This window comes from Podarcis vaucheri (genome assembly GCF_965113315.1).
Source record: "Podarcis vaucheri genome assembly, chromosome: 3".
NCBI classification, from domain to species: Eukaryota; Metazoa; Chordata; class Lepidosauria; order Squamata; family Lacertidae; genus Podarcis; species Podarcis vaucheri.
The window spans coordinates 92193547-92212166 of NC_138761.1; the positions used below are offsets into that span (position 1 = coordinate 92193547).

The 18620-nt window shown below is 40.1% G+C and overlaps 1 protein-coding gene across 14 annotated transcripts in view; it reads left to right on the plus strand.

Moving 5' to 3' along the window:
- Window positions 1-18620, plus strand: part of DST (dystonin) — a 299556-nt gene that overhangs the window by 197557 nt on the left and 83379 nt on the right. For all 14 annotated transcript variants that reach the window (XM_082218107.1, XM_082218116.1, XM_082218117.1 and 11 more), the window contains 11 exons: window positions 694-902; window positions 1718-2035; window positions 2212-2378; window positions 3534-3690; window positions 4483-4606; window positions 8448-8516; window positions 9769-10004; window positions 10332-10461; window positions 11139-11338; window positions 12695-13190; window positions 14371-15845. In XM_082218107.1, coding sequence (XP_082074233.1) covers window positions 694-902; window positions 1718-2035; window positions 2212-2378; window positions 3534-3690; window positions 4483-4606; window positions 8448-8516; window positions 9769-10004; window positions 10332-10461; window positions 11139-11338; window positions 12695-13190; window positions 14371-15845 — 3581 coding nt within the window. The remainder of the gene's footprint in view (window positions 1-693; window positions 903-1717; window positions 2036-2211; window positions 2379-3533; window positions 3691-4482; window positions 4607-8447; window positions 8517-9768; window positions 10005-10331; window positions 10462-11138; window positions 11339-12694; window positions 13191-14370; window positions 15846-18620) is intronic.

The window sequence follows — 18620 nt, forward strand, 5'->3', positions numbered from 1 at the left end:
CAAAACTTAGGGGAAATTTCTCCTGCCTGTTTTCAAAGGGATTATGTTTTCAACTCTCTGTCTTGTGCATGGTTGAAAGAAGCTTGGCCGAAAATAGCGACCCAGCAATACTTTGAATGTGTGTTTTACATGCAAAGTATTGCTTTGCTGGTATTTTTGGCTAACCTTTCAGCGTTAAGGCTCTTGTAAAATTGACACTTGCGTAGATAAGAGAATATTGTCAGGTGCAGCTTTTCAAACTCCTGCTGCAGTGTGCCAAGGCAAGCTACACTTTACAGATTAGCTTCTCTTCTTCCCCAATAACTTGTTTAAGGTACAGGAGCTATCTTTGATGTATTACAAAATTTGAGGTTCAATTCCATCGACTCCAGTCATAGGGTGTTAGGGAGCAGGGTTGGCAAAGACTTGTGCCTGAGACCCCGAAATGCTGTTCCCAATTGCAGTAAATTATGTTGTGTTAGCCCTGGGGTAGTGAACCTGTGGGCCTCCAGATGTTGTTTGATTCCAATTTCAGCCCCCATGGCCAGTGGTACCAGGGTGATAGGAATTGTTGTCCAACCACATCTAGGTGGCTATGGGTTCTCCATCCCTGATTTACCTGGACTATTGGCATAACTTTGCCAAAGGCAGTTGCTTATATTCTAAGATGGTTGTGAACTTATAAACTACCCTTTATCTACTTGTTTCTTTCAGATACTATTGTGGATAAGTATAACCACTTATCCAAAGCAGTGAATGACCGGAATGAGAAACTTCAGATCACTCTGACACGTTCATTAAGCGTCCAGGATGGATTGGATGAAATGCTTGACTGGATGAATGGTGTTGAGAAGAGTCTTGAGGAGCAAGGTCAAGTGCCTTTGAATTCTTCTGTAATTCAGGATGTCATTAGTAAAAGTATGGTGAGTTAGTTTTTAGCAGAGCAAATTTTCCTCCTAATGCCAGGAACTTAAAGCGCAAAGTGGGGGCGGGGGAAATCAAGATACTGAAAATAAGTTTTCATTAATTCAGATATCTGAAGAAAATTCAGTCTTAAAACAGTGTTTCATTGTGGCAGACTTCCACAAATCCAAATATACTACCAGGGTCGGCACAGGGGGCTGCACAAAACCATTGGTTGTCACTTCTGCAGCTATTGAGTAATGACTATCTTTTCTAAGAGTAGCAATAAACAAATCTGTCTCTTTTATTTCTTATTTTTCCAATCTTAAGTTCTGTTTGCCACATTTCTGCATCAGTTCAATTTTTTTTAAAGAAATCATCACAACAATTCATTAGCATTTTGTATGCCTTTCTCCTAAATGTACACATAGATGTTTTGCCCGATATACACATTTTTGCAAGCAATTTTTGCCTGTTATGCAGTTTTGTGTGCTACATTCATTAAATTTTTATAAATATTTCATGCTAATATACACAGTTGTGTATAGATTTTTTTGGTTTGAGAACTGCATTGGTAAATTTGGAGACGTGCAAAGGATAGCTGTGCTTTTGCTTCACATATTCTTTCATGCTCACCTTTAAATGCAATTCAAATTTCTGCCGCATCTTTATCTTTGGGGTTCTTCCTCATTGCCACTTCTTGTTTGTGGATTCCATTGCTTTAGAAACTGACTACAGGAATTGCAGTTATTTACATCAGCTTGCAATCACTTCATTCACATAGAGATTCACCCATGAGTATGGCTGTCTTCTCAGACTTATCTATTTATCCCAGGCTCTAGAACAAGACATTGTGGGTCGGCAAAGTAGCCTAAATGCCATGAAAGAAAAGTTGAACAAATTCATGGAAACAACAGACCCATCCACTGCATCCTCTTTACAAGCTAAAATGAACGAACTTTCTCAGCGGTTTTGTGAAGCAAATAATAAACACAGGAAAAAACTTGAAAAGTTGGAGGGATTGAAGACCAAAGTGGAGCTGTTTGAGTGCCTCACTGATAAACTCCAGTCATTCTTGGACAAGAAAACTCAGGCTCTTGGTGAGGCTGACATCCCAGGAAAAGACGTTACTGAGATGTCCTTATATGTGCAGGTACTGTAGATTTTTACTTTTGTGAGCCCTACATTGCCCCTTACTGAGCAGTACAATGGCTGGCGTAACTATGCCACCCACAATTATAAGAGAACCTGCTGAGTCCAAGGAATAAATTTTGAACACCATGCAGTGTGTTCAGGTGTGAAGCAATTACTTTCTTGTCCATTTTAAAGGAAACCAACACTGAACTGATGGAGCAGAAAAAAGATCTTGAAAATTTGCAACACCTCATTGAAGAACTCTCTCCTCATGCTCTTCCTGGAGACAGGTCATTAGTGTTAGAAAAAGTAAATGCCTTGTCAAAGAAATTCAAGGAAATGGAAGAGACTATACGAGAAAAGTGAGTATAATCATCAAATTTTAGAATAGTGTGTGCTGCTGGTGGTGGTGGTGATGAAAATAATCAGGGTTGTCAATGAGTAAATAATTTCTGCTGATTATCTGTCTTGTGACTGATTTATTTTTACTTAATTACAATAATTTCCATGTACATATTTCAAACACTTAATTATAGGTGCCTTTTTGAGGTAACTTAGAATTTGATAAATAAAATATCTCACTCAGTACTAGAAGTTAATCTTTCATATTCCCCCCATAGTGCACAGCAGAATCAAAATAGGCTCAGCAAAGAAATGCATGCCTTGAACTTGTAATCTTGCCAATTCATCAGTCATTCAATCAACCAACTCAAGGGTTACCAATTACATATATTAAATGCTGCAACTGTAAAAATGAGAGTTCCAAATAATCTGATGCATAGACCTATAAGATGGTTGTGGTGTGTTTTGCAGTTTCATAAAGTGAAGGAGAAGTTACTGGCTTGTAACAATATTGCAGAATTAAGAAACACTCGTCATGCTAAGCCAAACCATAGCTTTGCATAGATGCACAAGTGTATGGGTTCTCTTCTCTAGGAGTCCGCACAATATGATAAGCAAATATGTGGCTCAGCATGGTGCAAGCAGCAAAAGAACTAGAAATGCTGAGCTGAGCCATAGTTTGGTGCGGCATGTTTTCTGGAGAAAACTAAATCATGAGTCCAATTCTAGATGATATGATAAGCAAATATGTGGCTTAGCTCAGCATGGCACAGGGAGGAGTGAAGTGGCTGGGATTTCATCTCCAGGAACTTGTGTGCACCAGCCAGACAACAGTAAAAATACAGTAATAATATATAAGGAAATGCCACTAGTTGGGCTGAGATCTAAAGGGCCGGGTGTGATGGTTTGCATGTACATTGTGACAATTAGTCCATCAAGACTCTCACTTTGGAGCAGCATTTGAAATGTGAGATGTGGTATGAGGGGCTGTAGTCTGAAAGGAACACTTGCAACCCTTCTGTGCATAGATAGGAGTTCTTTCAGTCCCGGCTATACATACTGGTTGTTAATACAGCCCATATTATAGTTTTATCTAGAAGAAGGATTTGCCTACATTACCCCGAGAACAAGGAGACTATCTCTCCCATATCCCTTCCTTGTTTTCAATTGTGCAGAGAAGAGGATGTGTCCTCTTGCCAAAAGCAGATGGATGAGTTCAATCTTCATGTAGAATCTTTGAAGAAATGGGTAGATGAGATGACGGAAAGAATTCCAGCTATCCAGCCCTCGTTGAACGTGGAAAATTTAAACAAACATTTGCAGAACACAAAGGTGAGAGACTTCATTTCTAACAATAATTTCATTAATTGGATTTGTATGTCAGTTGATTTGTCAACTGATTGTGTCCATTTGGTCTCAAAGAATTAAGGAGGAACGCTGTAGATCTTTTGAATGATATATTTTGTTGGTATTCAACTGGGTTTTACTCAGTGTAGATCCATGGAAATTAATGACTAAGTTAGGTCCGTTATTTCAATGGGTGTACACTTAGTAAGACTTAGTTGACTACTGACCATAATGACACAGCTCCAAGGGACAGACGATGCACTTGCAAGAACTTACCAACTCATTTCAAAGCAAAAGACACCTCTGTGTGTGCAGAAGGATGTATGTGTGCAGCTGCATGCATTAGTGAATAGGGAAATTTTTGCAAGTGCGGAGAACTTGGCTTGCAACTATTTGCTAGACTGAGACAGACACCTTTTGTCCCATTTTTTAGCTATGTTTCAGCACAAACTATTGCTGTGTATGATTCATTTTTATAATAAGAAACTGGGCATGGTTCAAATACGAGTAAAGTACTTGCAGTATTTTGGTACCAGTACAGCTTCCCAGCCCTATTTCGTTTGAGAGTTCTGCTATCTCACTTTTAAAAAAATGTTCACTCCAGGTTTTGGGTCATAAATGAGAAATGGCAGGGCACAGTTTGATGACAGAGCAAGTGGGATGTGTGACATGATGAGATAATTTCTGGCTATGTCCAGCCCATCTAGAGTGGAATGTTTTTTGTCACGCTTACAAATATAGTCAGTAGTTGAAAATAACATCTTGTTCATTTCTTAGCATTTGGAGGAGGAATGGAGTTCGAAGGCACCTGACATTCAGAAAATGATTAGCAAAGGAACAGCATTATGCAACCTAATTAGTGCTGTGACTTCCCCTGCAAGATCAAGGGGAGTAAAATCAGGTATGTTCAATGGACATTTCTACATATTTAAAAGTGCATGTGAATGAAATTAAATAGCTAACACAGAACACACACACACACACACACACACACACATATGTCTTTATTAGCTCCCTAGATCAATAGTTGGGGAAAGTTTATGCCAGATTCCTTGATAGACATGAATTTTAAGGTACATTAGGTCACAGGTGGTATAAGAAAAGCCTGAGCCATTGGTGCACAACTTGAACCCATGACCCTGAGATTCAGAGTTTCATGCTCTACCGACTGAGCTATTTCACTTTAGAAAAATACTTCTCTCTGTCACTCAGTAGCATTTTTCTGTCTTCTTCACACAAGGGCCCTATTACTTGATTGTTCTTGCTTCTTGCTTCGAACATAGCTGAATAAGCTTTTAAAGTTATTTTTAACCTCTCTTGCAAACCTCACTTCATTCTGAGCTTTGGCCTGCCTGACCTTCTCCTTGCAACTGTTGGATACTTGTATCTACCCTTCCTTTGTGATCTCTCCTCTCTTCCATTTATAATACATTCCCTTCTTACATCTTAGCTAATCCGTCAGCTCCTTATGCAGCCACACCAGTTTCTTTAGCTACCTCCTGCTTTTCTTTCTTGTTGGAATTGTTGGCATTTGGGCCTTTAATATTTCACCTATAATAAACTCCCATCTATCTGGGGCTCACTTAGCTTCTGAGTATTTCTGACCATGGGATTTCTCCCAGTAGCTCCTTAAACTTTTTGAATTTGAGCTTCTTAAAGTCCAGAGTGCATCTCTTGACTACACTCAGCTTTCCCTTCTCCTCTGTATCATGAAACCAGGAGGGCATGATCACTTCCTCTCAAGTTTCTGAGTATTTCCACCTTGTCGATCAGTTCCTCCCTGTTGGTGAGGACCAGGTCCAATATATATGACCCCCTTGTTGCTTCTTCTACCTTTTGGGAAATGAAATTACCAGAGAGCCAATTGTGGGATTTGTTGGACCTTAAATTCTTGGCAGAGTTTGAGTTCCAACAGATATTGGGGTAGTTGAAGTCTCCCATGACTACTATATCTTTCCTTTTTGAATGTTTGGTAATCTGCTCTAGGAAGGCATCATCCAAGTCTTCAGTCCAAGGTCACTGTAGTTCCTTCTCCTACCATTTTTACCCATATAATCTCATGGATCTCTTCACAAGTGTACACATCTTTTACATGTAATGCTATTTCTCCCCCCTTCCTGTTTGATCTATTGAATGGGTCATACCCTCAATTCCTTCATTCCGCTCTCATTCTAGTCTCATCCCACCAGGTTCCAGTAATGCCTATTAGATAATATTTGCCATCCTGTATTCAGAGCTCAAGTTTTTCTTGCTTGTTTCCGTACTCTGTGCATTTGTATAGAGACATCTGAAACCATGAGCCATTTTTTGGCACACTGCTGCCTCTGTCCTCTGTAGAGAGTCACCTGCTACCACCACACACCTCCCTCTTCTTTGGGGAGGAGCATGAATTGTTTTGTACGCTGTAACTTCTACTACCACCTCAGTGTGTGTAAGAAGTGTAGCTTATCCTCCTAAATCAGAGCAATTTCCATTTTTTAGTATGGACTAATGAATCCAGCAGTAAAGGGCAAGTAACTTCAGAGCAAGTACTGCTCTAATTTAGAAAATTTATATGCTTGTTCAAAGAAATAAAAAAGCAAATCATGTGTCTGGAGAGCCTTGCTACAACAGAAAAGTTTTCAGTAGGTATATACTGTGAAGGAACCTGCTTAATGCCAGCAGACAGGGAGTTTCAGAAGACAAGTGCTGCTGTGCAAAAGGAATGACTTCTCTCAAATGTCAAATGAACATTGTGTGGCACTTGTAAATGTGAAGTAAGCAAATAGGCACATTTAAGGTAGGACAATTCTTTAAGTATACTGGTCCCAAGTTGTTAAGCCGCAGACAATAATTTTTAGTATTCGTACCAACAGAACTTTGTGTACTTGAAATAATGTTATTTTAAAAGGGTGAAATATCTGTTCAGAATTTGCTTACTAAATGTGTTAATCATTTCTTTATTGGTTTCATTATGAGTGAGTGCAAGTACCCTGAGTTTTGTGCCAATGATAAATGTTTCCCTCATGGGAAATATAGAAAAGTCTCAGTATCTTAGTATGTGAACATCTCACTTACTTGGCTGACTTACTTGCTCTCACCATTTCCCAGCTGCCATTAGGCTAGCACTCATTTTCCAGCTGGTGGTGAGGGGTGAATGCTTGGCCTTCTCCAAGGCAACCATTAATTCTACTCCATTAAATAATCATCTTCAGGCTCTCTACTTACATAGACATACAGTAGATTCTACTTAGCGCTCTTATTCCCTTCATAAATAATGGGTACTCATGAAATTTCCTGTGGAACAGCTAAAAGGGGGGCAGGGTTTCTGAAGTTAATTTCACAGTGTGGAAAATCTGTAAACACAAAACAAAGTTTTACACCAAAATTTAACTTTGGGAACCCTCTCATTCTGCATTTTGTCTGTTCTAAATCAGTGTACTGCAAATGTTTTGGGGTCTTTGTTCCACAATGCATGGAATCACAGAACTGCAACTACATGGAATATTTTGAGCTGCTGACTTAAGGCATGTTTCATTCAAGATTTTAGACATAGGTACTGATAACAGCTCAGAACAAGTTCTGTGTATACCAATTCAGTTATGCTGGGCACAAATGTGCATTATATTTTGCTTTAAAATGTTTAGAAGGGGCAATCTCAATCAGAGAGTGATTGGGCTCCAAATTCCAAGCTGCAAATAATGGATACATGTGCCTTTCATAGTTAGTCTGTAGCAGTGTTATTTTATGCTTAGGGCAGCTTCTCACAGAAAGCTTTGTACACAAGTATTTCTGCCAAAGTTATAATGTCATGATGATATTAGCATGTATCTTTATGTTGACAGTTATGACAGCACTTGGGCTGAGCTGATTTGGGACTGATTTTGTAAAAATATCCTAAAAATTTGGTTGTTATGAAGATCCCACTTACAACTAGTCTACTCTTAAACCACTAAGACCAGTGTGACACACATAATAGTCTTAGACCTTGGTTTTACATTATTGTTGAAAATCTCTCTCTCTCTCAATATGCAGTATACAAATATTTTTATAAATAAGAATAAAAGAAAGAATTGGCTTCAACACACTGCTCATCCATTGACTCACTGGGTGCTTTAGGCAAGTCATGCTATGACTGCATTCACATGCCACACTAAACCATAATTTACCATAACATAAATGAGCCTAGGTGAGCCTTGTTCTCACATGCTCCCCTTTCCCCACAATTTATTGTATTGTCTGGACCGAAACATTTGGTTAGCATTAACTATGGGTGATGGTATCTGAACATTACCCCCCCCCCCCATGGAGCAAATAGCAGCTTCGATGGGGGTGATTTTCATGGGGAAAATGGCACTGGGAAAAGGGTTAAACCATTACTTCGTAGCACCATGATTCCAGTCAGACACACACATCTCCAAGGCTGTTCTTCTAAAATGCAGTGGGAGAGCTGTTCACCTGCCTATGCCACATCTAGTTTGGCCCTTAAATTGGTTTGAAAAGGGATCAAATACTTCCATAGTGTCTGAACAATGAGGGAACATTGCATTATGATAATTGTTCCATCAGGGCAAGCTTGCCAGATGGAATGATCCCTCCTCTCCCCTGCTTGCTGTTCCAGGGGTACTCTTGACCTGCCCTGAGCTAGTTGGGGAACATGTGTAGGGGAGACTCCATAGTACAAGTGGAAGTCCTTGCTCAGGGCTTCTGCTGACTGAATTCATTAGTTGAATCTTGCTCTAAATCTCTAATCTCTCTTTCAGCTGTAAGCGGAACAGTATTAAATGGTGAAGGAGCAGCTACAGGTACCCAGGGATTCCTAACAAACAAAGGTGACTAATAATGGCTCACTTAAATACATAAATCTTATAAGCAAGCATAAGATGTTTATAATTTGTCCCATTTTAATAGAATTTTATAAATAACAGTCAAGACCCCCTATTCAGCTGGGGTCTTCTACACTTTGACATATATATGTATATGTCTATGTATATGCATGCATCCGGTTAATTCAACTTCTGTCTGGTTTCAGTGGGTGAACCAATGATTGTGGTTAATTGAGAGCCAAGACAAGATAAGGAGTTATTTCCTGGCTTTTTAATCCATTAAGAAGTAATCATGAGTAGCAACAGTAGCAAGGTTGTTATCTCTAGCAGGTGGAGTTCATTGTTTTTAAGAAGTGACTTGACTATCAAGTGACCCAAGATAACATATGAATATAAGAAGCTGCTTATGCTGGAGAGCCAAAGTAGATGTGACATTGGAGATATGTGGAGTCTCTCACACCATTCATTTGAACTTTACTTCAGCAACTGGGGCGGGGGGGGTGATGTTCATTGAAAAAGGACAGATTCCCCCTTTCCCACTAACTATTCCAGTCCAGTTTGGAGTTCCACAGCTGCCCTCAAGGGGAAAATATAATCAGAAGACACTCCATGTATCTCCCATTTTGCCTCTACTTTGGCCTTGAGTGAGAACATTGGAACCATCCAAATAGGGGTGGAATTCAGAAAGGCCCCAAACGGACTAACCTCTTATATTATTGTGTTTGGCCTGCCTAGCTGTTATCATCCTGAGCCTCATTCTTGAATATTTTGCATGTGTTAACAGAAAACAACGGAAGTATATATTTAAAATTAACAGGCATGGTTTTTAAGGTGTGTTTTAATAAAAATTAACATGCACACATCGTACTAGAACAGGCTCTGGAACACTTCGGTTTTCCTAAGAAATCAGATGTTGAAATTAGGGTGGTGATAACTAGCTGTGTTCCAAAACCCTTAAATTAGAAACCAAAAAAATGCTTGTCTTCATGCAGGATTTTCTTTCAGAAGTCCTTATACAATACAGTATTTCTGTACAAAAATAATAATAAATCCACTGTCATCAGCCTGGTGACTGGTTCATTCTTTCTTAATCTACTAATATTGGGGTATCAACTTTGTAGGAAAGAAATGACTGTAACCAATTATTCTAGTTATTATTTCTTGGAAGGATTAAAAACTTTTAATGTATAATATTTGCATCTTTTCTTGCTGTCATGACTAGAATCAAAATAATAATGTATGTCCACCTCTCTTGCAGAAGTGACCACTGTCCAACACAACATGTCAACTGTAAGCCATAGTTATGATGATTTGGGAGCTGTACTGAAGGAAAAAAGATCAGAACTGGAATCCACTCTTTCAAATATGCAAAACATTCAAAGAGAATCAAATTCAATGATGGAATGGTTACAGAATATGGACACTGCTGCAACCAAATGGGAAGCAACTCTTATTGACAGCGAGGCTGTTAAAGAGCAAGTCGATCAACACAAGGTAGTTTCTGTCTCCCCCTCTGTTCAAAACTATCAATTAAGCATAATTAATTTTTAAAGTGAGCTTCCTGTTCATATTAATGGGCAGGGTCTGTTTAATAATTTATGTAACAGTACAACCATATATTAGCACTTTGTACTGACGCCTTATGGAAATACCATAAAAAATGTTTTATCAGGCATAGATTCAGAAATCAGATTGCATACCTGTGATAAAATGTATCAGAGCTGCCTAAACAGATTAAGAGATCATCTCAGTGAATCACCACTTCTGCCAAGCACTTTGGTTTTTATGTATTCTCAAGCCTAACATGTTCATTCTTCATAGCTATTTGAAACAGAATTGAAACAGAATGAGAATAAAGTGCAAGAACTGAAGGATAGAGTGACAGAGCTATTGGAGAAGAACCCAGACTCTCCTGAGGCACCGAAATGGAAACAGATGTTGGATAAAATAGGTATGGCAGGTTTTATTTTGCAGTGTAGGAGAGGGTCAATGATCTAACATTTGGCAAAACAAACCATAGATTGAATGTCTGTGAGCTTTGGAGAGAAGGATTGCACCTCATCCACATGACATACTAGAAAACTCTTCTGGACATGCTTTTGTTCATACATGTCAGGATAAAACAGCTCATGGGAACTATCATCCATGGCTTAACGTTGCATCCAACCCGGGATTTTGGTTTGCTTAACTCAAACAAACCACAATTCGGAAGTCAAGCATAAACCTTGGCTTTTCATTGTGGTTTGTTTGGACTGAAACAAACGCACCATCCCTGGTTTTTATATAATATTAAGCCAGGGCTTGTGGTTTGTTCCTCCCACTTGCGAAATTGGAATCCCCAGCTTGGCATTTGAAAAAAAGCTCTGCTGTTTGTTTGCCAAAGCTTGTTCTCGGTTTCTTGATTGTGGCCTGTGTGAGCAAACCAAACCAAGACCCCCAGGTTGGGTGTAAAGCTAAGCCCAGGGATCATGGTTTGTTCCTCCCCCTTGTTCTAGTAGAGAAGTACAGCGGGAACCATCTGCATGTCCACAGCAAACCACTGCCATTGTTTATTTGTTTGACTATTTCATGTGAAATTACTACGATTATCATGCAATTTTACAAAATATTCCATTCATTTTTTCACAGATTCCAAATGGAGGGAACTCAGCCAGGTAACAGCTGACAGACAGAAAAAACTGGAAGAGTCATCAAATTACCTGACCCAGTTCCAGGCAACCGAGGCTCAGTTAAAACAGTGGCTGGTAGAAAAAGAATTAATGGTCAGCGTGCTTGGACCACTGTCAATTGACCCAAATATGTTGAACACGCAGAAGCAGCAAGTTCAGGTGAGCATTTGGTCCCATTGCATATTATTTGTAGAAAGATGCTTGTGCTTCCTGTATTGAAAACGCTGCTATTGTGGCCCCATCACCAATGTGGTTTATCCTTTTTTTGGCGAAGTGTAGTTCTGAAAACAAATATGAAGGCACCAAACAACAATCAATTTTCTAAAAAAAAATATGGAACTAATAATGTTAATAATGACAAAAAAGGGCTTCTATGTGGCGAGAGAAGTGCAGCTGGAGGTTAAAGTTTTGAGCAGGGGAAAATGAATGGCAGCGCCTTTCTTCCATGACCCTGTGCATATATAAACAAGTATCAATCACATGTGAATTACAAAATATTCCACACTCACGACTAGTATAGATATTGGAAAGGAAATATGGGGTCTCACTGTCATCTTTCCCTCCTAATGGTGTTGCATGGTATGTGATGACACTTGGAAGTGCAGTAGGAGGTGCTTAATCTTTTGCTCACTCACTGATTCTTCCTTCCAAATACTCCCACGTAAGTGTATAATTTCCCCCTTCAGCACACACACTGGCTTCCAAAATCAGGAGTGAGCTTTGACTGGGGGGAAAAACAACCTGGATTTGTTTGCTTTTTGCAGGGGAGAATGAGGACATGTGGGAGAGTTTGAGCACCCCTACCCACCATTCCTCCCCACCAAGTACCCACCCCTTCCCACTTCCCGTTATTTTGACAGACATGGAACTGGAAGCATTCATTTGATGGTTTTCTGCTCTTAGAACTGTCTTCTAAGCAGTTTTCTTCTGCTTTTAGAAGTCAAGCAGGAAAGCTAATGACTAGACATAGTAAACCCTTGGAGCAGTGGGCTGTAGGGGCTTGTTTGGCCCTCAACATTCATGGTTCCATAAATTGCAGTGAAACAAACATGCACTTTAATTGAGAAGTATTGTTTGAGGTGATGTCCGATGAGATAAAAACCACAGTATTTGATCTGTGGTGACTGCTTCATCCACACGTGGCAATGCTCAGGTTGATTCATTTAGCACGTGTCTCAAAGCGGGAGACTAGGTCATGCAAATCAGGTGTTTTCCAAGGTTCCTCTTTATCCTTAGTGATAGTATATGCATGGTGGAGTTGACGCAGGGTGCACCTGCTCTTCCACATCATGGGTTGCAATACTGGATCAGCAGGTTGTCTGAACCAGACGTAAGGGATAAAGATGAATATATTAACCTACCTTAAAGCGATACTGGCAGAATGCCTTTTATTTTTTCGACCAAGAGCTATTTCATGTACTCATCAGCCTAGGATGCTACACTAGGTAACTGGCTAGTCCAGTTTGTGTTATCTGTGTTTCCTTACACTTCCCTGAAATTACTTTCTCTCATCAGATTCTGCTCAATGAGTTTGACACTCGAAAACCCCAATATGAGCAGCTGAATACAGCAGGACAAGCGATAATGAAGAGACCAGGTGAACACCCACCTTCTCACGAAATGGTGAAGCAGCAACTGGCCGCTGTGGCGCAGAAATGGGATGGCTTAACCGGACAGCTGAGTGACCGATGCAACCGAATCAACCAAGCCATTGTCAAAAGCACAGAATATCAAAGCTGCCTGAAAAGCCTTTCTGAGAAGCTTAGTGTCTTGGATGATAAACTCAACAGCAGCCTGGCTATAAGTACAGACCCTGATTCTGTGAAGCGGCAGCTGGAAGTGGCCAGAGAAGTGAAAGAAGAAATTGAACGGGAAATGCCAAAGAGAAAGGCTGCTCAAGTTCTGTGCGAGGAATTGTCCGCACTGGTGGCAGAAGATTACTTGAAAGCTGAACTAGCTAGGCAATTGGATGGCATCTTAAAACCCTTTCATGATATGGAACAAAAAGCAGGTTCGTTAACATCATCATCATCATTTTTTATTTGTATGCCACCTTTCCACAGTTAAAAAACCAATGCTCAAGGCGGCTTACAGCATGACAAGATTTACATAATTACAAAAGTCATAAACAATAAATAAACCACATCAAATGAGATGAGATGATATTGAGGGCCTGGATTCTATGAATGGGTGGGTGAGAATAGCTGCATATTTATAGACTATGCCAGTTATTTGAATTTTTTAAGATATCAAATGCCATGTGATTGACAGTAGATTGTATATGTGTTTACCAGTGAGTGATTCACACATTGTAAATTAATGCTTCTGTGTGAAATTTATGTAGGGAAAATACATATATTTCTCCAACCTTTGTGTATTTTTCTTGACCGTGCCACAGTTTCAGACAGGCTTAGGGTTCATCCACACTTCTATATGCCCTGCTGCTTTCCCCTGGAGAAATTGGCGGTTTAGTGCTGAACAGAACAAACAGCAAAACCTGATTGCCATTTGTTCCCTTTAGCACTAAAGGGCGGGTTTTCCAGGGGAAAGTGACAGGGCAAAGCTGCTTGGATCCATGCTTTCCAGGCATGGAAACTGAATTAGCTAGGCAAGCAGAAAACTGCTTGGACCCGTGCTTTCTAGGCACAGGACAAGTATGGATGAGCCCTTACTTTGGGGGGGGGGTTATTGTTTCAGACTCAACATGGGAGTCCCAACAGGAGTTCTGTAAAGTTGTAACAGGACTGGCAGTGATCTTTGAAAGCATTTTATCTTAATGACTGTTGAGGGATTACTGCAAGCTTTACTTTTCATAGTGCATGTCGTTTATGTTTGTGATGTTTATAGTGGGACTAGTGATCATACTATCCTGGTTACCTGTTTAGTTCCCCACCCTCAAGAATCCCTTGTTGTCAAGGGATTATTATTATTATCAAGGGGTTATTATTTTAGGCTGCAATACTATTATTTTCCAAGCTGGTGGTCTTCAATAAACTCATCAGCTAACAAGCTCCAATGAAGAATAATGTTTAATAAAACATCTCAAATTACGATAGGATGCATTTTCCTATAATATAATGTTTCTCCTTGATTGAAATAACATCAACCAAAATCCTAGTTAGAAGCCACTCAAAGACACGGATTTTAATAACTTTTGTTTGTTTGTTTGTTTGTTTGTTTGTCTTCTGCAGGCAATCACATTGAGCAGCTTCAGTCAACTTACGTTAGTTCTCATCAGTTCCAGCAAATGTCTAAGGACTTTCAGGCCTGGTTGGAAAAAAAGAAGGAAGAACAGAATCAGCCTTGTCCCATCTCTACCAAGCTGGAGTCTCTGTGGACATTAATTGATGATCAGAAAGAGTTCAAGGCTGTCTTGTCTGACCAGACTGGTTCTTATGAAAAAATCATTGCAGAAGGTGAAAGTTTACTCCAGAAGACTCAGGGAGCGGAGAAGGCCGAGCTGCAGGCCCAACTGAACTTGCTCAGAGGTAACTGGGATGAAATGAACAAGCAAGTTAAAGAAAGGCAAGATAAATTAAACGATTGTTTGGAAAAAGCCCTTAGATACAGAGAGCATGTAGAAAACCTACAACCCTGGATAGCGAAATGCCAAAGCAATATCTCTCAAATAGAAATGAGCATAGATCCTGCTCGGCTAGAGAATTCCATCGCTCAGGTGAAGAGCTGGCAGAAGGACCTAGACAAACACCAAGGGTTGGTGGAGCTATTAAGTAATGCAGCTGAAACATTACTCAGTGCCTGTCAGACAGACAAAGACATTATTGAAGAGGAGAAGGCGCTGCTGATCCAGAACATGGATATAGTCACAGAACAACTGCATGCTAAGAGAGATGGTCTGGAAAAGATGTCTCAGAGACTGAAAGAGTTTCAAGAGTCATCAAAGGATGTTGAAGAGCAGCTAAAGAATGCCAGAGAGCAGCTGGAAACACACGATTCTCTCAAACCCCAGACTTACAGTAACAAACACTTGACGATTATGCAGGCTCAGCAGAAAACACTCCAGGCCATGAAGGCTCAAGTGGACCTTACAAAAAAGCTTGCCCAAGAACTGGTGGCAGATGCTTCAGATTCATCAGGTGTCTCTGACCTCTTGTTGCAGGCAGAAACATTAGAAGAAGAATTCAGCACCATCAGTCAGCAGGTTGAAGATAAATGTTCATTCCTGGAGACTAAACTCCAGGGAATTGGCCATTTCCAAAACAGCATTCGAGAGATGTTTTCTCAGTTTGCAGAGTTTGACGATGAATTGGACAGTATGGATTCCGTGGGTAGGGATCTTGTCACACTGCAGTCACAGCGAAAGGATATAAAAACTTTCCTGAAAAAGTTGGAGGAACTCATAACCAGTAATGAAAATGCAAATAATACCTGCAAAATGATGCTCGCAAATGAAGCTGAAGCTTCTCCAGATCTTGCAGGTATAAAACGGGACTTGGAGGCTTTAAATAAGCAGTGCAACAAGTTGCTAGACAGAGCAAAAGCCAGAGATGAACAGATTGAAGGGACTATTAGCCGCGTTGAAGAGTTCTACAGTAAACTAAAGGGGTTTTCTAAACTGCTTGGGGAAGTTGAAGAGCATGAAGAGTCCCAGGGTTCTGTTGGAATGGAAATTGAGACGATAAATCAGCAGCTGGATGTATTTAAGGTAAGAAGGACCTTTCTGAGTTTTTAGAATTCTGTATTGTAAAATGAAAACTAACTGTAAGAATATTGTGACGTGAGCTCCTTAGTGGTCTAAACCCCCAAGGAAAATTCATTGGGTTGGCCCTCCTTTTTCAGCTTATAGATCATGTCTTGTAAACCAGTCAGTTTCTTAAGAATTGTGTTCAAAGTCATTTTTCATGTTTCCCAACAGAGGGTGCTTTTTGCCTATTTTAAGACGAGTGAGATCTAACATAACATACATTCCACTCAATGCATTCCCGTCTTGAGATCTAAAGCTTTATTAATAAGCAAGTTTTGTTTGTTTGTTTGTTTGTTTATGAATTCAAATGCCTCCTCTAATTTCAACGGAGAAACGGAATTGCTGCAAAATATTTACATCATAACATTTTTATTTGCCTTGTAATGAATAAGACGTGAGTTGTCCAACAGGAAGTGATATCACATGCTCCTTTGGTTTGGGGTCCTTGGAATTTACAAGTAATTTGCGGGTTGTGGTCTGAAGTTGTATGAAGTGTTCTCAGCTCAGTGTTCTCATGAAGCAATTTAGAAACTGAGAAGACGGTCTTCTCTTTGGTCAAAAGTTATTAGAGAAGCATTCTTAAGTTGTTTTAAAACAGAATGTCCTGCATTTTGCTTTGAAGATCTCCAGCAAAGCTGAGCTTCTTGGGTTCTCCTCTCCTCCCCTCTCCCACAGCTGTCATGATTAATGGTAATTTTTAAATGGTAATTTTTAAATGGTAATTTAGTGCAAATACACTAAATCATGGTTCTATTCAAGCACGCAGAAGGGTTGTCAACTGCAGCTTTTCTTATTCAGAGCAAACTTTCCCAAACTTGGATCTTCAGCTATTGTTAAACTACAATTCTTATCATCCCTGACCACCAGTCCTGCTAGCTAGAGATGATGGGAATTATAGTCCAACAACAGCTAGAGACCTAAGTTTGGGAAACACTGCCCTAGAGCTTAACTAACACCATTCAATTTACTTAAAAATTTGGGATTATTTAAGAATCTTTATATTTCCTTTGCTTCCCATTGTCACTATACTGCCTGGCTGAGAAGGCTCAGTGCTTCTGTGGCAAGAGAGCCTTCTCATGAACAGATTGCTGAATGATGGGATAGAATGAGGGCAGAAGCAGCCCTGAACTTTCCCCACCTCCACACCCATTCAGAATATAGACATAATCTTTCCCTGAGAGCAAGACAAAACACAATGAACACAGCATCCCACGCCCCAGAGGCATTGCACAGGCATGCAGGAAGAAATAGATCCTGCTCTGAGTAGTGTGTTCATATCAAACATTTCCAAATAAAAGACAATGGGGAGAGGAACTGAAGAAGCTGCAATTCAACTGTCCTCTCTGACAGCTGTTGCTTACATATGTATTAGCGGCAGATATTTATTTCATTTACTACGTGCACCATATGAAGAGCCAGCCCTCCTGTGACAGAGTGAAGGTGAGGTCAAGCAGAGTCCTGGGCGAGGTCCAAAAAGGCTGAGATTAGCATTCATTCCAGGGGGTTGTCCCAAGAGTCATGACCTGGGATCATGCCAGGCATTATGCAGCCAAGAGGTTTCATCCAAACCTGGTTCCCAGGATCAAGAAAAGTACTGATTAATCAGTCAGGGCAAAACAAAGAAGTGTGGAGGTGAGCTAAGGCAAAGGCAACAGGCCACTGGCTGTGCATTTGTTCTGCTGAAGCATAGTTCTGGTTTCTGTCTTGTAACCCCGGCCCTCATCCAAGAAAGCTGCCTGGCAGAATTTATTTTAATATCCAGTGTGCCTAAGATAAACTCAGTGGCTGAAAGCAAAAGAAACTTCCATGCCATAATGAACTTTCATTTCCTAAGATGGCACAGAAGGGAAGCACAGCACTAGGTCCTCTTGCCTGCTAAACACCAGAATCAGTAGAATAAAGGCATATAAAGGCCTGAGCAAATGAAACATTATTTACCTGGCATACAAAAAATAACAGAAGGAGCCCTTCTGAGCCAAAGATAGGGCTCCCCTGATGAAAAAGCCCTGTTTTAGGTTATCAGACAATAGGATCTGAAGAGATATAACAGTGGGCAGTGGAAGCAGCCGCTTTTTAAGGTACACTTGCTTCCAAGATGGGTTTTTTAAACTTGAAAGTCATAAAAAGTACTTAAAGGATTGCTTTTTCCTATGTATTTCCTTCAGTGTGACCAAGCAAAGTCAGAGGTCTTGCTTTGCATCTCCTCAACGGCAGATATGCAGTGGGTGAGAACAATGAACAGGGCAATATCAGTTAGGGCACCAGTGCTCTGGACTGCCCTCCCCAGGAAAGCATGTCTGGACCCACCATTGTGTACATTTCACAAGCTCTTTAAGAGCTCTTTTGCAAACCCTTTGACTGAGGGTAGCTGATGGCTGTTAGCAGCTCTCTCCTACTGTGATGATAGTGGTTGTGCTACTACCATTTGTTTTTCTGTATTGTTTTACTGGCTTTTCTTTTTTAAAAGAAATGTGACAGGCTTTCCTTGCCATATAACATTGCAAGGTATCCCCCAGATAAATATGGGATGAACAGACGTTTGAGAATTTCCCCTGTCTTTCTCCACCACATCCTTGAAAGGGGATCAATGATATCCCTAAGGAGCTGTAGTCTAAGCAATCTGCTGGCCTGTTCAGGCTTTCTTTTTGTAATTTGCAGTAAGAATTGTAACAGTTTTGTTACCTCTTTGGGTAAAGTTTGTAATTATTACTTCATTTTATAATGTATATGAAACAG